We start from the raw sequence: 20098 nt of genomic DNA, 5'->3' as shown, positions 1-20098 counted from the left end.
ATTTACTAATGAAAGCCTCTTCTCTTCCTAGTCAACCAACCAATCAACCCATGGCTTAATAGGCAGTGGAGTGCACAGAATTCATGCAACTATGTGCCAGCGCTATTCTAGACTTTGGGGGTATAGCATTGAAGAAAGCGAATAAAAATCTTTGCTGTCATGGAGCTTAATTCTAGAACATGGAGACTGACAAAAAAAAAAAAGTAATGAATGATGTGCTCTGGCTGCATTAAGGAGGAAACACTTCCTCTGCTTGACAGGATCAGCGAGATGCGGTATCAGCCAGGCTGGTTGTATTTGCGCTCCTAAACTCCCTCATCCCCAAGATGCCAGACAAGGTATCACTGGGGAAGAGACTAGGTATGCCAGAGAAGGGGGACAGGGACGGAAGTAGAGTCGAGCGGTACTGAGGCTGAATGGGGAGGAGTCGGAGGTGGAGCCAGGGGCGCGCCCGCCGATGACGTCACGAGCCAACCCTCCTTCAAGTCTCCGCGCGCTGGTCAGGGGGCGGAATCGCGGGCGCATGATGGCGGCCTGCCGGGCTGACGCTCCTACCTCTGTGAGTGCTGATCTCTGTCCCTCGTCTCTTTTTCTGTTGTTCCAGATTTTCTTTTTTCCCCTGTAACCTCCTCCTTGCCTCTTTGCCTCCCTGACGTCGCTGGCCTCTCCCGGGGGGAGGGGGGACTGTGACGCTGTTCGTCCCGCCACTTTCACTGGTTCTGCGTATATATTCCATCACGCTTTCGGCGCCGTCTGTGAGCATTAAATACGTCTCTTTCCACTGTTTAGGCTTCAAGCCCAGTGGGAAGCCAAGATCAGACTAACGGCTACCTGTGGGCCTGTGAGTTCCTGGGGGAGACCCCTGACGTAACTATACAGAAAATGGGTAACCGATAATCCGGAAAAGCATCTGAGACCCGAAGTGTGTGTAGGAGTTAGCAGGGTTAAAAAACAAAACAAAATAAAAGTGATAAAAGAGGTTCCAAGGCGCAAGCAAAAACCTGTTCAAAGGCTAGAAATAGAGCAGTGTCTTTGAAAAACTCAAAAAGTTCAATTGGGTGTTTGGTGGAGGCGTCAGAGCTGACAGTCTTGTTAGTCTTGGTAGGCAGTGACTTCAACCTGAGGATAACTGGGAGGTATTGAAGCGTTTTAAGCGAAAGTTTCATTTTTGTTTCTTTAGGTAGGAGCGTAGAGAGTGGACTAGAAAGTATCAGTTAAAAGGCTGTGGTTTATATGTAGTAAAAGGTGGTGGTGACCCCTGACCACGCAGCAATGTTGAGGTTCCAAACGTGAAGACATTAAAAAGATATCGAGGAGATAGAATCTAAATTAAGTAAACTTCCCAGGTTAATACTTTCTCGACCTCATCCACTGACTGAATGACTTTAATAGCCAGTGACGGGTGCCGGTTTTCCCAAATCTTTACTTTAGCTGAGATCTCTCTCCTGAGCCCAGTTATATCCATCTACCTACCAGATTCTCCTCCTGGCCAGCCTACATACCCAACACTGAACTTTCCACAAAATCCACCCCTCTTACAATGTTCACTAGCTTTGCAAATATCCTCAACCCAATAGTTCTACCTTGAAATATGGATGTTCTCTTTCTTTTTTTTTTTGGATGTTCTCTTTCACTTCTTCCTTTCCCTACAGGAGACCCAAATTCAATATACACTCTGTTGCCAGCCTCCCCACCCTACCCCACCCACTCCTGGACTCTGAGTCAATAGATGGAACCACCTAAAAATCAACTGCATTTTAAGCAAAACTTTGGTGATTCTGAGGCAGCAGTACCACTTGGAGAAACAGTAGTATTCTATGTGCCGATGGACAGGTCCTCAGGAATGGGAGCTAAAAGAGAAGACCAAGAGAAGAAGACAAAAAATGTGGGAGTCTGGGCTGTGATTATGTTGGTGGGCAGTTCTGAGTGATGACTTGGTCCAGTTTTGAGAACCCTGACCATGAACGAGAGTGACTGAGGTGGGGTGAAGGTGAAGTCAGTAATAGCACTGTTCACAAGGACCCTGAAGTCATCTAGAACTTGAATGCTGGTTTTTCAAGCTAAAAGGCTAACAGGGGGCTTCCCGGGTGGTGCAATGGTAAAGAATCTATCTGCCTATACAGGAGACACGGGTTCAATTCCTAGGTCAGGAAGACCCCCTGGATCAGCAAGTGGCAACCTACTCCAGTACTCTTGCTGGGAAATCCCACGGACAGAGGAGCCTGGTGAGCTACAGACCATGGGGTCACAAAGAGTCCGACGCAGCTGAACACAGCACACAAAGGTTGAATGTGGAGGACTGACCATAGAAGAACATTGGAGGAACAGGGATAAAGCTGTAATGGTTTAAGATTATTGCCGGGGATCAAGAGGGATAAAGGTCCTACCCCTAAGTATTGTTGAACTCTGTCGGAATTTTTAAATAAACCTGCTTAGCACTGAGAGTATGCCAGACTGGTCCCCTCCCCTAGAGTTATCTATATACAGAGGCAACAAAATCTGGCACATACACAAAGATGGTTCCTGTTCTTTTTAGGAAGCCCACGTCTTAGCTACAAGATTAAAGTCTACTAGATTACTAGAACAGGAAACAATTCCAGGGGAATTTATCTTATATATAATCTGTTTATAGGACCTCAGATGTCTGCACTTCACTAAAAAAAGAGGGGATTAATAAAAATTAGAAAAAAAAGGGGGGGAATGATTAAAAATTATGTTCTTTTATGTAATGTCTGTTAAGCACATTTCCATATACATGTTACTGTACAGTACTATGTACTATAGTTTATGAGTAATTTAAAGGATTTTTTTGGAAGGTGACTTTATTTTTTTAAAGTTAATGTAGCAACAAAACCTTTATTTTATTTTATTTTTTAATTTTTCATTTATTTGTGTTTGGCTGCTCTGGGTCTTCCTTGCTGCACCAGGGCTTTCTTTAGTTGTGTCGAGTGGGTGGTATTCTTCATTGTGATGCATGGGCTTCTCATTGCAGTGGCTTCTCTTGTGGAGCTCAGGCTCTAGGTGCACGGGCTTCTGTAGTTGCAGCTGGAAGGCTTAGTTGCCCTGAGGCATGTGGAATCTCCCCAGACCAGGGATTGAAGCTGTGTCCCCTGTTTGGCAAGCAGATTCTGAGGGTGACTTTTGACCAGTCTTGTTCCACTTGCTGGCTTTAGAATCAGACCCCTGAGATTTTTCTGGTGGTCCAGTGGTTAGGATTCGGTGCTTTCACTGCACAGGGTCTGGATTCAATACCTGGTGTCTTACAAGCCATTCAGCATGGCCAGAGGGTAAAAAAAAAAAAAAAAAACAACTAGAATCAGACCCCATATAAGATGGGCTGCCACTGCTGATCACTGCTCTTAATAGAGGCATGTGCAAGGTACTGTGGGAGCCCCAAGGGGGGAGCAGGATTCTGCCGGAGATGCTCAGAGAAGACTTCACAAGGAATATTTATTCTAATTGAGTGCTTTAAGGATTGGTACGGTTTTGTTAAAGAGGCAAGGCCAAAGCTGGATGGCCAGTTGTCTAAGCTGATTGTCTGAACTAAGACTTATAAGGTTTCTTCAAGCTCTAAACTCCTTTACTTTACCTATTCATTTACATTCCCTCTTAACTTTTTTTCTGTAATCTATTCCTTTATTCTTTCCCAAATTTCCTTGGTGGGCAGGATAGTCAGGAAGGTGTTTTAACTAGCTTTACTTTCCTCAGGAGCAAGCCTGGCTTGAGGTTGCCCAGGCCTTCGTCCAAGAGACCCTGTGTCCACCTGGCAAGGAGCCTGATGTCCAGTTGACTCAGCTGGTCATTGACTGTGTGAAGACTACCTGGTTGTCCCAGGGAACGAGTCAGGGTTTAACATTGCCCCTCAGCTACAGGTAAGAAGAGGTGGGGTTCACAGGAAAGTTAAATTTGGGATTGAAAATGAAGGACCTATCTTTTGAGATGAGTGAGGGAAACTTGCTGAGGTGAGGAAAAAGGTGGTGTAAACAAAACCTCCTTTTGCCAATCCTTCTCCTTTTCTATCAAGCTGCTTTCCTTTAACTGTTGATCTCCTTATTTGGCTCAAGTTGTGTTTAGAGACAAGGGGAAGGGGTTGAGAAGACAGAAAATATGGGAAAAGAACCCTCAAAGTGGAGAGAGAGGCTGAGATTTCATTTGTTTGTGCTAGGAAACTAAAATATAGACAGTGACTTCAGCAAGTGCAGATCATTGTGTTCTGGGAGACCTGAGTTTGAGGTCTGAAGTTGGGTTATTTTATTTTATTTTTTAAAACTTTACACTACCATTTCCTAAGGGCTTCCCTGGTGGCTCAGCAGTAAAGAATCTGCTCTGGGTTCAATCCCTGGGTTGGGAAGATCCCCTGGAGGAGGGCATGGCAACCCACTCTAGTATTCTTGCCTGGGCAGACGGAGGAGCCTGGTGGGCTACATACAGTCCATAGGGCCCCAAAGAGTCAGACACGACCAAAGTGACTTCGCATGCAGGCACCATTTCCTAAACTGTTTTAGGCAATGTTAATAAAGTACCACAGGAAAAGGGTTCCATGCCAAACATGCTTGAGAGACACTGGATGTGATCATCTTCTCTAGGAGAGTCATGAGGCTCATTAACATGTTAAAGGCTCTGAAGAGTCCTCCAAAAAGAAACCTGTTTATCTCTTCATAAAAGTAACCACTATCTGGAATATGGGAGAATTCTTGTGAATATCTTTATTTTTTTTCTATACATGTATCTATCCCTAAGCAATATATAGTGGTTTTACATAAATTCAGACTTTGTGTAAATGGTCCAGTACTTTATGTATCTTTTGCAGTTTGCTGTTTATGCTTAACCTTCTGAGATTTACTCACATTGATAGCTCTAGGTCATATTTTTAACTGCTGTATGGTGTTCTGTCAAGTGAATATACATATCACTGTTTTTTCTTTTTTAAAAAAGGTAGAAATCTGTTTAGGTTTATTTAATTTGTTGTTTCCCAATAATTTAAAATCAGAAAGAATCATTGAAAAGTGGTAAATCAGCAATTTTTAGGAAATTTGCAACCTTTTAAAATTTCTTGTTATTCTTCAAGATAAATGTAGAGTAGATAGCACAATATGTAGAAGATGGTGGATGAGGATAAAGTAAAAATTATTTGACAGGTAAAATAATTTATTATTTGACAGGAAAAGTTTTCATTTTCCCATTTCCCTTCATTGAGTGCGTGCTTGCTGTATGTCAGGTCCCATGGCAGGCCTTGAAAGTTGGAGGGCAGGACCCTGAAGAATCTACGAAGAGTGACCCTGTCCTTACTGTTTTTTGTCTTGCAGGTGCTTTGGGTGAAGGAACAGTTCCCTCTAGCTGTTTTTTTTAGGCTTTTATAGAAAAGTAGGGAAAGATAGAAATACTGAATGAGACATGCCTGGCTTTGCCACCTATACTACTGTGTATCTGAACCTCTAAATTTCTTCATTGGTGGTGTTTCCAGGGGTTTTGGTGAAGATTCAATGCAATATTGAGCATGAATGGACACAATATAATATGTGCATAGCAGGGGCACACCACATATTAGTGTCTGATTTGCCTTTTATTTGCTCTGAAGTCACTGGGAAAGAATGAGGCCAATGCAGAAGGGGAGTGGACCATCTAAAATAGCATTTCTAATCTTTAGCACTCACATGGGGATTATGTTCCTGAACGCAACAAAGAGAATAAATTGTTATGTTTTGTAACCTTATCCTGTTTCTCTTCCACTGGGGAAAAAAAAAAAAACCATGGGAATGTAAGTGAGTGGAATAATGGTATTACAAAAGTGTGACTGTCACTACTTTGATAAATTGTATTACATTTTCTGTGAGATACCTCACAATGGATACTGACTCAGCAGTATTGCAGCACTTTGCCTGAGAATGGCTGGTCTCAAACATCTCTTGAAAGCTGGGAACCCGTGATACCAACTTCCCTGTCAGCCTCAACCTCCCAGCCAGTCTCCAGTGCTGTGATATTCTAGATTAGGAAAGGAACCTGATTGGGGCCAGTGAGGTTGAGCCATTAGGCAGATCTCTTAGTGTGTCTACTGGAGTTCTCTGTGGAAGCTGAGAGCTGAGATGCTGTCAAGGGAGCAGTTTGTGTTGTCTGTAAGGCGTTCTCCCCACATGCTCATCTGCTCAGGCCGCTCTTACATTCCCACTCCATTTTTCTGTCTGTCTGTGGTGCTATCTTGTCCAGGATCTCATTCAGCAGAATTTCTTCTTGCCTTCTCTAGGTACCACCCAGTCTTTGGACCCAGACCTCCTCCTCATTTTCTTAGGCCTTCACTCCCAATTTTTTTCCTTTAATCAATCAAACAAACTGTCTTAGTCCACGTTCCCCATTGATCTTTCCTCAGGATCTTGGGGGATTTGTGGAGGTGAGGATAATTCCTAGGCGTGGACATAGCTATACAGAACCTTTGTTCTCTTCACTCTGCAGCTTTGTCTCAGTGAAGGACCTCAGGACCCACCAGCGTCTCCCGTGCTGCAGCCACTTGTCCTGGAGCAGTACTGTGTACCAGGCTTGGGCCCAAGAGGCTGGGCCACATGGGGTCCCCCTGCCCCGGGAACGACTGTTACTTTTAGGGACACTAACAGACCTATCAGGGAACTTGGAACAAGAGTGCAGGAATGGAAGCCTCTATATAAAAGACAACACTGGTGCCCTGGACTGTGAGGTGAGTAGGAAGGGGGTGGTCAAATGCCTCAGATCCTAATAAGAATGGTGTCTAGGGAGCAAGACAAGTAAGTCTCTGAGGGAACAAAGATGGAGCAGGATGGATTGGGTGCCAGAATCCTGATTAATCCTTGTCTTTGGTCTTTTCTAGCTCATAGATCTGGACCTTTCTTGGTTGGGCCATCTCTTTCTGTTCCCCAGCTGGAGTTACCTGCCTCCTCTGATGAAGTCCCCAGGAGAGGGGCACGTGGAGCTCTGGGGTACCCCCGTGCCAGTATTTCCTTTGACCATCAGTCCTGGCCCTCTCACCCCCATCCCTGTTGTCTACCCAGAGATGGCTTCCCGCCTGCTCAGGCACAGGTACTTCTTCCATCCAAAGGAGGAGAGAGCATTGTAAAACTGGGAGGACAGTGGATCAGTGGAAGGAGGGAAAGAAAGGCATAGAAAGTAACATAGATGGAATGTTCCAAATTGGGGAAACGATGCAGGATTCTTTAAGGGAAACGCGCCTTATCTAAGGGCAGGTAGAATTTGAAGGAGGCTTTTAGAATAATGGCTTTGGGCTATGGAAATTTTACATCCTTATTTCTCTTCAAGAAAATTAGAGCTACCAAGGGAACATTTCATGCAAACATGGACTCAATAAAGGACAGAAATGGTATGGACCTAATAGAAGCAAAAGATACTAAGAATACACAGAAGAACTGTACAAAAAAGATCTTCACGACCCAGATAATCATGATGGTGTGATCACTCACCTAAAGCCAGACATCCTGGAATGTGAAGTCAAGTGAGCCTTAGGAATCATCACTACAAACAAAGCTAGTGGAAGTGATGGAATTCCAGTTGAGCTATTTCAAATCCTAATAGATGATGCTGTGAAAGTGCTGCACTCAGTATGCCAGCAAATTTGGAAAACTCAGCAGTGGCCACAGGACTGGAAAAGGTCAGTTTTCATTCCAATCCCAAAGAAAGGCAATGCCAAAGAATGCTCAAACTACCACACAATTGCACTCATCTCACATGCTAGTAAAGTAATGCTCAAAATTCTCCAAACCAGGCTTCAACAGTACGTGAACTGTGAACTTCCAGATGTTCAAGCTGGTTTTAGAAAAGGCAGAGGAACCAGAGATCAAATTGCCAACATCCATTGGATCATCGAATAAGCAAGAGAGTTCCAAAAAAACATCTATTTCTGCTTTGTTGACTGTGCCAAAGCCTTTGACTGTGTGGATCACAATAAACTGTGAAAAATTCTTCTAGAGATGGGAATACCAGACCACCTGACCTGCCTCTTGAGAAACCTGTATGCAGGTCAGGAAGCAACAGTTAGAACTGGACATGGAACAACAGACTGGTTCCAAATAGGAAAAGGAGTATGTCAAGGCTGTATATTGTCACCCTGCTTATTTAACTTATATGCAGAGTACATCTTGAGAATCAGTGGGCTGGATGAAGCACAAGCTGGAATCAAGGTTGCCAGGAGAAATATCAATAACCTTAGATATGCAGATGACACCACCCTTATGGCAGAAAGTGAAGAAGAACTGAAGAGCTTCTTGATGAACGTAAAAGAAGAGAGTGAAAAAGTTGGCTTAAAGCTCAACATTCAAAAAACAAAGATCATGGCATCCGGTCCCATCACTTCATGGCAAATAGGTGGGGAAACAGTGGAAACAGTGGCAGACTTTATTTTTTTGGACTCCAAAATCATTGTAGATGGTGACTGCAGCCATGGAATAAAAAGACGCTTACTCCTTGAAAGAAAAGTTATGATCAAGCTAGCATATTAAAAAGCAGGGACATTACTTTGCCAACAAAGGTCCATCTACTCAAGGCTATGGTTTTTCCAGTAGTTATGTATGGATGTGAGAGTTGGACTATAACGAAAGCTGAGCACCGAAGAAGTGATGCTTTTGAACTGTGATGTTGGAGAAGACTATAACGAAAGCTGAGCACTGAAGAAGTGATGCTTTTGAACTGTGATGTTGGAGAAGACTCTTGAGAGTCCCTTGGACTGCAAAGAGATCCAACCAGTCAATCCTAAAGGAAATCAGTCCTGTATATTCATTGGAAGGACTGATGCTGAAGCTGAAACTCCAATACTTTGGCCACCTGATGTGAAGAGCTGACTCATTTGAAAAGACCCTGATGCTGGGAAAGATTGAAGGCAGGAGGAGAAGGGGACGACAGAGGATGAGATGGTTGGATAGCATCACCAACTCAATGGACGTGAGTTTGAGTAAACTCCGGGAGTTGGTGATGGACAGGGAGGCCTGGCATGCTGCAGTCCATGGGGTCGCAAGGAGTTGGACATGACTGAGTGACTAAACTAAACTGAACTGAGATTGTGGTGGAAAGGAAGGCATTTGTAAGGGGGGAAGAAAGAAGAAGAGATTAAAAAAAATGACTGCTCTTCTCTCTACCTTTTTTAGAAGTAAGCACAGAAATGTGCAGCCAAACCTTGCTGGGAAACTAATTCGATTCAGTGCTCTGGTGCAAAGTCGGAAGAAAGCTTACTTTGTCCTGTTTCTTGGTGGATCCTCCCCAGCTGGCAGCCAGGTGTCTGTCATTGTGCAGGTGAGGTTTAGGGTCGATTCAGGAGTGTGGAGGTGTGAGAGGGCTGTACAGGCTCCTAAAAGGAAAGATAGCATCATAGGAGAAACCATGTGGGAAAGGAGGACGGCTTCAGAGACTTGTTTCTAGAACAGTGCAGTTGAGGGAAGAGTTCCAGGTGGTACCTTCCCTATGTATAGAAGATAGGGAGAAGACTTCCCTGCTCTGTAGCTCATTCAAGGAGACAGCTTCTGTATCATGTGTCCATTTTGAAAAACTGCCAGAATCACCTGTTTTCCCCCAGAAGAATGACCAAGAAAAGTATTTATCTGAACACCATTAAAACATGGAATAACATGTTCTTTTTAAAAAAAACTTGGTACTTACTATTGAGTCTTTTTACATCAACTGACATGATTTTATTTTTTTAATTAATTTTTATTGAGTATAGGTTTACAATATTGTGTTAGTCTCTGCTGTACATCAGTGTGAATCAGCTGTATGTATACATAGGTCACCTCTTGTTTGGATTTCCTTCTCATTGAGGTCACCACAGAGCACTGAGTAGAGTTCCCTGAGCTGTATAGTTAGTCCTCATTAGCTACCTGTTTTATGCATAGCAGTGTGTATATGTAAATCCCTGTGTTCAGTTAAACCATCGTAAACTACTGGTTTTGCATAAGCAGTAAACTTCCGTGAGGTCTTAGTTATGAGTGGTGATGTTGAGGCCTGGTTGGTGTTTTCAAGCAGAAATGAGGGTCTGTGAAGCTGAGCACCTGGGACTGTGAAGTTCAGGTATCCAGAGTCATCAGTTGTGTTTCGAAGCCCCTGAGAATGGCAGTTGTGCTCTGGGAGGAACATGCCCTAAAAGATGGTTATATTTATTAATGGTCTTCTCTATGTAACTTTTTCCTTTTTGCTTAAATTTCTTCAATAACTCCTTGTTGGCCCCTTGTGCATTCCACATGATACCTTCTGGGGTTTATTTATTTTCCTACTTGGATGATTCTCCCTTTCTAATTGATTAAAAGTCTTCAGCATGTTATTGCTGGATTTTTTCCTTCATCTTGGCTCTTCCATTTTGTCTCCCGCCACCCCCAAGAACATTCCTCCTCTGTCCTGGCCAGGGTTTTCCTTGCCTTGCTTATTCTGAGTTCTGAGCATTTCTATATTGTTTTTTCTTGTTTGAAACACCTTCCTCTTCCTCTCTCCTCTCCACTTCAGCAAACCAGAGATGGCCTTTAGGACCCTGGAAAGTTCAGTTTCTGTCACTTGGCCTTCCTGATCATCCCAGCCCATCCTGACCTCTTTTCTTTCTCTGAAACCTTACAAATTTGTGTTGTTTTTGCCACTTGATCATGTATGGCTCCATGTTATTACTTGGGTTTTGTGTCTGTGTTTCCCAGTGGTTTGATATATCTTAGAGAAGAGAGAACAGTCTATGTTATTTCCCTTAACATCTGTCCCCATACTGGATACACACATACCATGTTCATATTGATTAAATAAGTGAAAGTTTTTTGCATGGCTGGTCTGTATGCGGAGTGGGATAGGGGAAATGCAAGGGCAAAATTGTCTGCATGAAACATTTATATATTTTGGAGGAAGCTGTACAGATGGTGTGTGCCTTGGGGGAGGGATTAGGAAATGTTTGCCATCTCCTATGAGAGGGGAGAGATCCTGAGAGTTCTGAGGCTTAAGATTTAATTGGCAAACAGGAAAGATAAAGAAGTAAGGAAGAGAAAAAGAAAGAGGTAAGGAAAGGTTCTCAAGGAGCCAGTCCTTGAGGTGACATGGTGCTGGGGAGGAGCTCCTGCAGAGAGACAGGACGTGGGAAGCCTCTCATGTATTGTGTCACCTGCTTCTGCACAAGCCAGGTCCCTGCCCAGCTGGTGTGGCACCGAACCCTCTGTCCTGGTAGAGCCTACGTGCTAACAGAACTGCGAGTGTCCAAGCTCCCTGGTCACCGTTACCGGGTGTGGATGACCAGCCCCTCCTCCCAGCTGTTGCCGCTGAAACCAGAATGTGTGCGAGAGCTGGAAATCAAGCTGGCCGGAGCCCCCTTGGAGGCCGACCCCCAATCACTGCCCCAGCCCAGCTGCCCCCAGAATAAGAAGGGTCCAAGTCCAGACTGTCTTGTCCGGGACTCCATACTCTTATCCTACACGGTGCGCATGAGGGAGAAGTTCCTGAGCCTGGGTGGTGGTGGGGGGGCAGGAATTGTGGGGTCTCCAAAGAGGAAGGGCCTGGGGATCACCTGGCCCTTTGACTTCTTTGCAGGGGATGGTCACTGATACACTGAATCAGCCTGCGGGCCTCTATGAGCTGGACAGGAAGCTGGAGCTCTGCCTCGCCTACCAGCAGTTCCACGGCCTCAGGCGGGTGGTACGACCAGGAGTCCGTCTGGAGGTATGTGAGGGGGTCAGGGCTGGTGACAAAGAGGGACTCTCTTACCTTTATGGGTTGGTCTTTTTTTTTTGGAGCAGGTCGACATCCCTACAACAAAATTATAAAAATAATAAATGCGTTGGAGTGCGAGGCGCTTTTGTTAATAATGATTTGGATGAGAGCTCAGATCAGGAGTGGAGATTAGGGCCCTGGGAGGAGCAGGTGGGTCCAGAGCATCTCCTTTCTAGAAGGACCTTCTCAATGGAGGAGGAGATGCTGGAGCTGAAGCACAGGTGTGGGGCCAGGATAACCTCGGGCAGCCCAGTGAGCCCTCTGGCCCACAGAAAGGCTGAGTGTGGCTCCTGGGAGATGAAGGCTTATTTACCACAGGGGAGTGGGTCATGATGAAAGCAAGACAGAGCTGGAGGGAAGTAACCTGTAAAGGAGAAATTGTGTGTTTCGTATGACCCAGGCAGTGGCAAACTGCATTTCCTCTGTCTGGGACTACTGAGTTGCTTTTTCATCTCTTCTGTCTCCACAGCTCCAGGATGTTCACCTCCTGCAGTCAGTGGGCGGGGGGACGAGAAGACCCATATTAGCCCCCTGCCTTCGTGGCGCCGTTCTGCTTCGGGGCTTTTCTCACCAGGTGCCCGAGACTCAGTTTTCCCAGCAAGTTCCCCAGGGCTCCCTGTATGAGCAGCTGGTATGGGAGCACCAGTTAGGACTCCCCGTCTACCTGTGGGCCACCAAGGCCCTGAAGGATCTGGCCTGCAAGTGAGGAGGATGCGGATTGGGGCTGGGGAGGTGGTGAGGGGTGGGCCACTTTGTCTCAGGGAAGCCATATTCTGGAAGAGTCTCTGGGGGAAGTGACTCCGCTTCTCTCCGTGGCCAAGGCTGTGTCCTCACGTGCTGAGATACCACCAGTTCCTGAAGTATTCGTCACCTGGGGACCCTGGCCTGGGACTACAGATCCTGGCCCCGATCTTGGAGGTTCTCATTCCACCTGGCTGCCCTGGTCGGAACACACACAGCGAGATCCTTGAAGAGCCCCACCACTGTCCACTCCAGAAGGTCTGAGGATGTTGGGGTATGGGTGGCAGATCTAACACCCTGAGGGACACCCGGGCACAGGGGACATGTAACCTGATGTCTTGTCTCTCGACAGTACACCCAGCTGCAGACCCCCTGCTTTTTCCCTACTTTGGCTGTTCTGAAAGAGGAAGCGAAGCGCAGGGCCTGGGCCTCCTTTGATCCTAAGACCCTTCTTCCCCTCCCAGAGGCTTCTCACTTGCCCAGTTGGCAACTCAATCAGCGCCTGGCCTGGTCCTGGCAGTGTCTGCTGCCTTCTGCATTCCACCCTGCCCCGGTGAGTGTGGCTCCAGCAGGGGTCCAGAGACTTTCTCTGTTTGCCATTTCCACTACCACTGCCATAGTCCTTTCTTGTCGTTTTGATGGCACTAGCCTTCTTAGTAGACCACTGTGTCTCTTCCTCGACCCCTCTAATCCACTCCCCTGCAGTGACTAGAAATGGGTGGGGTAAAATGTAACATGGTTTACAAAACTCTTAATTTATTTAAATCCTTCTCTTGTTTTTCCCAGAGTGTATAAAGTCAAACCCAAACCCCCTGTTGTCTTGTCCTCCATGGTCTCCTGGCTCTTACCTCGATCTGTAAACTTTCCCTCCGGCTGCTAAATGTGTGAATACAGGTGCATTTCCCCCAATCTTTCTACCCCACTTCAGGATAAATTCTTTAAGCTCTGAGATCATGTCTTTGTGGTTCATTTTGTAGCTCTAACAGTTTACACTATGCCTGGCACATGGTAGATGCTTTGTGTATTTGTTTAGTGAAACTTGATGCCTAGGCCTTCATGTCCTTGCAGGTACTACTTGGGGTCCTGGTGCCTTCATCTCGTAAAGGGTGTCTGCAACTTCGGGACCAGAGCGGTTCCCTGTCCTGCCTACTCCTGGCCCAGCCCTTGCAGCCCCTCACTGACCCCAGGCTCATAGGTTTGGAGTTCAGTGGTGGCAAGAAGATGATGGGAGTGGGAAAGAGGGTCTCTGAACTGGGGAGTGTGGGAGAGACCTTCTGCCAGGATTCAGTAGAGATGCTTAAGTGGCTTATGTTGATCAACAAGTCTGGGGAGTGGTTTAGGAGGCTGGTATGGGCGGGTGGTGTAAAGGAGCCAGGGGTTCCTGGCCAGAATCACAATTCCCAACATTCATTTCTCCCTCTGTAACTCCTCACAGACACACCAGGATGACAGCTTCCATTTCTCACATCCCTAGTTTGGAAGAGGAATGGTCTTACTTGGAGTTATTGAGGCTTGTAGCCAGGGAAACCCTGGAGAGGAAAGCTTCTCAGACCTCAGAACAGGTGTTTTAGGGCTTTATGAGAAAGAATCAGGCCTCTCAACCTAGGAGGCCAGGGGTGGGATTGGCTGTGCTGATGGAACAGTTTCTATCTTGGAGGTACCACTCCTCCAAGGTGGGGGTCAGGCCTGGGCCTTCACGTTGTGTGAGGCACGCAGCTCCTGCCTGGATTGAGCATGAGACCTGTGAGGTGGGCTGCTTCTCTTTCCAGCCCACAGTCTTCTCCTCTTGCCAAAATAGAAAACTGTCTTCCTCTCAGGTTGCCTGGTGCGGGCAGAGAGATTCCAGTTGGTCATAGAAAGGAATGTCAGAAGCAGCTTCCCTTCCTGGAAGGAGCTGAGCACCACAGACTTCATCCAGAAGAAGCAGGCCAGGTAAGTCCTTAGGGTGGTGGTTGTCCTCTGGGTCCCACCACCAGGGAAGTGGAAGGGGAAGTCTCCATGCAGGGGGTGGAACACTGGGGCACAGTGCCTGCATCGCTAAGAGACCTCTTCCTTGTCTCTCCCAACAGAGTCTATGTGCAGTTTCTTCTGGCTGATGCCCTGATCTTGTCTGTGCCCAGACCCGTCCTTCACTCAGCCACCTCCTCCATACCTCCTCGGACAGAGCCTTCCCCTCCAGAGGGTCCCCATGTAGAACAGAGCCGGCTGTTCTTGCTGTCCCACAAGGAGGCACTGATGAAGAGGAACTTCTCTGTGCCCCCAAGTGCCAGTTCAGAGGTGCCCCAGCCCACCCTCAGTTTCCATGTCTTAGGGAGCTGGCTTGGGGGCACCCAGAGGAAGGAGGGAACTGGATGGTGCCCACCTGAACCCAAGGAAGATGAAAACTCAGATCAGAAGGTAAACTGGGGCCTGGGACCTCTGACCTGACCTCCTGAGCCCCAGCTCTCGTCTGAGGGACCCTGCTCTCCCCGTCAGGTCCTCCTTCTGTTCCTCGGCTCTTCAGTCCGCTGGTTTGAGTTCTTACACCCAGGGCACGTGTACCGGCTCGTGGCTTCTGGCCCTCCTGTGAGTGCCCCACTTCACCACACCCTTCCCCAGAAAGGGGAAGGGTATTTTGGCTTGGGGTCTGGAAAGGAAGTTCTAGGTCTCCTGGAAGAAGGGTGGATGTAGATCAAATTGAAGGCCAGCCTGTGTCTAGACCACTTCCTTTGTCAGGCTCCAGAGAGGAAACAGAATTGGGTCATAGTTTGTGAGGAACTTCTCTCCAGACCAGGACACACTCGGAGATGGTCATGTCTCCATTTCCTGGCAGACATTGATGTTGTTCGAGGAGGGTGGTTCATCCTACATGTCACAGCGTCCTCTGGAGCTGGCTGGCTGTGCATCCTGCCTCACTGTCCAGGATGAATGGTCTGTGGAACTTGCGAGCTCCCAGGATATCCCAGAGGTGCTGGGTATCTGCCCGACACTGCCTGAATCCTCACTGACTGACCTGCTCAGTGGCAAGTAAATGTCCATCAGCTTCTCTAGCTCGCTTGGCTGCTCTCTCTTGCTCTGCCGTGGTTGTGTCGGATGAATTGTCTGTCCCCTGCTACAGTGTGTATTTTGTGAATGTGATTTAGCTCCTAGAGGAGGGATGGCGGTGTAAGATAGAAGCTGTGTTTTATACCTGGTTACCACTGCTGCCGCACCTGCCCCCCCCCCCCCCCCCCCCCGGCTCAGATGTCACTGACATTATCATGAGCAGGCTTTCTCACAATTGAGAACAAAGCTTAGCAAAGGAAATACAAGAAACAAACAATGAATCGCCAGTCCAGGTTCGATGCATGATACTGGATGCTCGGGGCTGGTGCACTGGGATGAGGATGACCCAGAGGGAAGGGATGGGGAGGGAGGTGGGTGGGGGGTTCAGGATGGGGAACACATGTACACCCATGGCAGATTCAAGTCAACGTATGGCAAAACCAATACAATGTTGTAAAGTAAAATAAATAATTAATTTAAAAAAGAAAAAAAGCAAGGACAAAAGCTGAAAATCTTTAGAGAAGGACCTTCCTTTAGTGCAAGAATTGACTGGCTCATAGCTTCAGGAACAGCTTTACTTTCCTCGCGTAAGCTTTTCTGGGGGCAGCTGCAGTGCAGTTGAAGACACTGCAGAGATACTTCCCCCTGTGTAAACAAACAGAAACCATGTCAGATTATATGTGTAAGTTTTACAAAACTTCCCTAGACGTGCAAGTTTTCAAGGACCTGTGATTTGAAGGAGGGGGCATGGGCCCCAGTGTATAAAGCTGAGAATGATGGACTGACTGAGATTCTAGGTGTAAATGCAAGTGGAGATTCACCTTTGCTGGGGTGTTTTTTGATGAGGCCTCTGGGTACAAAGCTGGATTGGGTTTTGGTTTGTGTGTGTGTAGTGATCTGCTACAACCCTGTTTTTCCCATAAGCCCTGTTACTTTTAGTATTTGGTTTGAGACACTTCAAGGCTTTCCAGGACCTCATAGGTAAAATTCAGCAGCTACTATAACTCCTTTCTGTCTTGGGATCTGACTCCATTCTCACTGTTTCTCCTACTCTCCAGTTTTGCAGATTCCTTGGTGTCTTTTTCAGCTGAGATTGTGTCACATCTCTGGATGAAGCCTGGTAATAACATCTGTTTGGGTAAAGGGTAAGAAATAGAGTGGTGGAGAGGTGGTCCTGAGAGGGACCACTAACCCCTCCCCATTCCTACTGTAGGGACCTCTGGGGCTGTGAAACGGTGTGTGAAGCTCACTGTAGCTCTGGAGACTGCCGACTACAAATTCCCCCCTCACTTGGATGTGTATATTGAAGATCCACACTTGCCGCCCCCTCTGGGACTTCTTCCCGGAGCCCGAGTCTACTTTCACCAGCTGGAGAAAAGAGTTTCCAGGTGAAGACCTGTGTCGATGGCCTGGCCTCTCCTCCCTCCTGATGAGCTTCTCTTGAATCCTTGCACCTACCTGTGTGGCGATGACAGCTTCTCTTTGCTGTTAGGTCTGCTGTGTTTCTCTGCCATGTATGCCCTTTGCAATATGTTCCAGACCAGCCCTTCCCTTCCTCTGCCCTCTGTACTGATGATGCCCTCGGGGGGAGTGGCTTGGCCTGTGACACGGTTCCAGCTCCTACCTCAGACTGACTTTTTTCTCCTCCTCCTCTCTCTTCCTCCTGCACCTGCAGGTCCCACAATGTTTACTGTTGCTTCCGGTCATCGACCTGTGTGCAGGTCCTGCATTTCCCCCCGGATGCCACAGTCAGGTCAGTGGCCCAAAGCCCATCTCCAAACCTCACAGCCTTATATCTGAACCTCACACTTGTTCCAGGCTCTGGAATTTTCCCCATAACTCCAGGCTTCTCCCCTCCTAGTAAAATGTGTGTAGTCAGAAGGATTTCCTCTGCTTCAAATGAAAAATGTCCATACATATCATTCTACTCAGGAAGATTTCGCATTCTGGGATTTTAAAGGGTTTTCAATCCCAAATATAAATATGTTTCCTGGCTAATATCTTGGTTTTTCAAGCCTGAGAAATAATCGATGACAATCAGAGATCAAGAATCAAAATAAATGGGGGCCCTGGGGAACTTGCATTTGTATCCTGCTATTGTGTAAAAATTGTATAAATCTTAATTATGTTGAATTGGTTCATAGAGCATTTCATGTCTACTATGTCCTTCTACTTTTCTGTCCATTCTATTAATTTTTCAGATTTTGATATTGAAACTCCAACAAAAAAAAATTTATCTACTTAAAGAAATTGTAGTATATAGTGGACCCATATGTAACTTTGCTCTGTATTTGCCATATCTCCTGTAAATGTGTTTTCATACTTAGAGAATTTAAAAAAGAAAAAAGGAAGGAGAGGCCCTGGGGCTTCCAGGAGAGCACAGAAGCCACCACTGTGCCTGTCCTCACACCTGCTGAGTCCTTCCAGACAGACTGCTTTTAGAACTCTGTTGGCTGTTTCTTGAACCCCCCTTCTCTCTTTAGTGCCCCCCTGCCCCACATCTACCTGGCTGAACTTCTGCAAGGTGACAAGGCCCCATTTCGGGCCACTGCTTCTTGCCATGTCGTTTCTGTCTTCAGCCTTCATCTGCTCTGGGTGTGTGCTCACTGTACCAGCATCTGCCCACAGGTAGGAGCGGGGACAGGCTGAGCTGGGTGTAGGGTGCCAAGAGGGCTGTGGTGGGGGCAAGGGGATTTTGCCAACCACTTTCTTCATCCCAGGGAAGGTGTCCTCGCCAGAGCCCCACTTGCCCCGCTCAGACATCTGTAAGCCGGGCCAGCATCAGGTGAGAGCAGAGCACACCGTGGGCACCCACCTCGCTGTTGCCATGGCGGTCTGCTGTCCTGATTTTAGCACAGTTCCTCAATGGTGGGAATTACTTAGTAAATATTTCAGAATGAATGGGTGAGGGTATAGTGAGCTAACAAGGTGGAGAGAGAGTCCTGCTGGGTCTGGGTGACTGGCCCCCTGGGTTTTGCTGTCAGAGTTCTATTCCTAACTGCCCTTGCTCCCCCACTCCCAGGCTCCTGGTGGAGGATGGGACTGCAGAAGCTGTGGTGACCTGTAGAAATCATCAAGTGGCAGCAGTTCTAGGGCTGTGTCCCAGTGAGTGGACCTCCCTCCTCGAGTTTGTCCGAGGGCCGGGGAAAGTGGCCTTGCAATTTACAGGGCCCGGAGCCCAACTTGAGGTGAGATGTGGCTGGGAGGTGGGGGCTCAGATAGACCTTTTCCTGGGAGCTTGGTTAGAAACTTGAATCCTGATGAAACCTCTTTCCCTTTCTAGTCCTCAGCTGAGGTGGATGAGCCCTTGACCCTCTTCCTCTGGACCCTCTGTACCAGTTTCTCTGTCCTCCGCCCTATGGTGTTTTCTTTTGAGCTGGAGAGAAAACCCTCCAAGATCATCCCACTAGGTGAGGGTCAAAGGGCAGGGCTGTAGATTGATGGGTCCCAAGAGGAAGAGGGAGTGGGGATTGACATGGAATTTCTGGAGCTGGGAGGAGAATGGAGGGTGGGGACTGAAAACCACATGCACAGGATCTGTGTTTTTCTTTCTTCCCATCTCAGAAGCTCCTCGGCTACAGCAGTTCCAGTGTGGGGAGTCCCCTTTCCTGACTCGTGTGAACCCCAAGATCCGACTGTCATGCCTCTCTGTCCAGGAGCCTGAGCACCCCAGTGCCCCGGGGCCTTAGTTTCCTCCTGCTAACTGAAACTGCAGTGGCTGGAGATCTTGAGGCTGGGCTTCAACTCCTTTCCCTGGTCATGGCCCTTACCTTCTCTGAAACTGAACCAGGACCCCAGATGCCTGGATGCTACCCCAGATGCTACCCTGCTGTTACTGCTCCATATTCTAATGCCAACCTGCCTTGTGGAAATTGTGGAAACAGGGAAATCATAGTGCTGTTGTGTTTTCTCTCTAGTAGGTGTGGAGGCACCTGTACTCACAGGTGGCCCTGAGCACCTGGGTTCTGTATTTGTGGCAGGGACTTGCCCTCATGGGTTTGCTCCTGACAGGCCCCTTGCTCTACAATAAAGCTCTTGGGCTGTTTCTCACTTTCACTCAGGTGGGTCTCAGGTCTCATGACCTGGCAACCCACCCGTCGTTTACCATCATTTTGGCCTTGTTTGCCATCAGTGCCAAAACTGGTTTGGAGAACTTCTTCTGGTCCAGTGAAGTCAGGCTGTGCACGGAGTCAATTAGGGAGAAGGGTGCAGGTTAGACAGCATTTCCCTGATGGCCTCAGTTAGCGAAGCTGGGCACAAAGTAGTAGGCCTAGAGTTGTTGAGTACAAGGTGGTTATGGAGAGGGAAGCACCGCGTGTTGGGTGGGGCATGTGAGGAACCCCATGATGTGGGAACTCCAACAGGCGGTCAGTATTGTGGGTTGCATTTGGGCCATGTCTGAGGCAGATTCTTAACACCTTGAGGCCCGCAGGAAGAACCTACAGAATTAGGGGTTGCAGGAGTAGTTATTTGGAGATGCTCATGCATTTGATGTTCAGCCATTTCTTCCCTGGAAGCTGCTTGCTACATGCAGAGGTAGAGCCTAGCTACGCCTCCAAGCGCTTTGCAGAGCATGGTCCCTCATGCGCATTAGGAATCTGTTTTAGTTCGTGTTTGGGAGGTCTCTGGAGCC

General features: G+C 47.4%; 1 protein-coding gene across 4 annotated transcripts; it reads left to right on the top strand.

Moving 5' to 3' along the window:
• Positions 1–457: 457 nt before the first annotated feature.
• On the top strand, positions 458–19521 carry CTC1 (CST telomere replication complex component 1). 4 transcript variants are annotated; one of them, XM_070479059.1, is made up of 25 exons: positions 528–559; positions 790–841; positions 2124–2225; positions 3709–3872; positions 6448–6685; positions 6836–7044; positions 9120–9264; positions 11118–11408; positions 11521–11649; positions 12170–12402; positions 12522–12699; positions 12794–12994; positions 13510–13636; positions 14259–14373; positions 14511–14838; positions 14917–15006; positions 15254–15447; positions 16524–16585; positions 16679–16853; positions 17141–17218; positions 17949–18093; positions 18186–18250; positions 18488–18653; positions 18749–18875; positions 19030–19521. In XM_070479059.1, the coding sequence occupies exons 6-25, from the start codon at positions 6908–6910 to the stop codon at positions 19152–19154; spliced, it is 3111 nt and encodes a 1036-aa protein (XP_070335160.1). In that variant the 5' UTR covers positions 528–559; positions 790–841; positions 2124–2225; positions 3709–3872; positions 6448–6685; positions 6836–6907; the 3' UTR covers positions 19155–19521. The 4 variants fall into 4 exon arrangements, with proteins under 4 accessions (XP_020724740.2, XP_070335159.1, XP_070335158.1 ...); XM_070479057.1 differs by lacking the exon at positions 790–841 and having other exon boundaries at positions 512–559; XM_020869081.2 differs by lacking the exons at positions 790–841; positions 2124–2225 and having other exon boundaries at positions 458–559.
• The last annotated feature ends 577 nt before the right edge of the window (positions 19522–20098 follow it).

The sequence above is a fragment of the Odocoileus virginianus genome, chromosome 17, assembly GCF_023699985.2.
Source record: "Odocoileus virginianus isolate 20LAN1187 ecotype Illinois chromosome 17, Ovbor_1.2, whole genome shotgun sequence".
NCBI classification, from domain to species: Eukaryota; Metazoa; Chordata; class Mammalia; order Artiodactyla; family Cervidae; genus Odocoileus; species Odocoileus virginianus.
Note: the sequence above shows the minus strand (reverse complement) of the source record. Positions and strands in the feature narration are given on the sequence as shown.

Bases quoted from the DNA above. Each gene is read 5' to 3' on its own strand.
- CTC1 (XM_070479057.1), top strand. From the start codon at position 524: ATGATGGCGGCCTGCCGGGCTGACGCTCCTACCTCT. The intron at 15,007-15,253 runs GTGAGTGCCCCA...ATTTCCTGGCAG, and splicing joins TCGTGGCTTCTGGCCCTCCT to ACATTGATGTTGTTCGAGGA. The intron at 16,586-16,678 runs GTAATAACATCT...TTCCTACTGTAG, and splicing joins ACATCTCTGGATGAAGCCTG to GGACCTCTGGGGCTGTGAAA.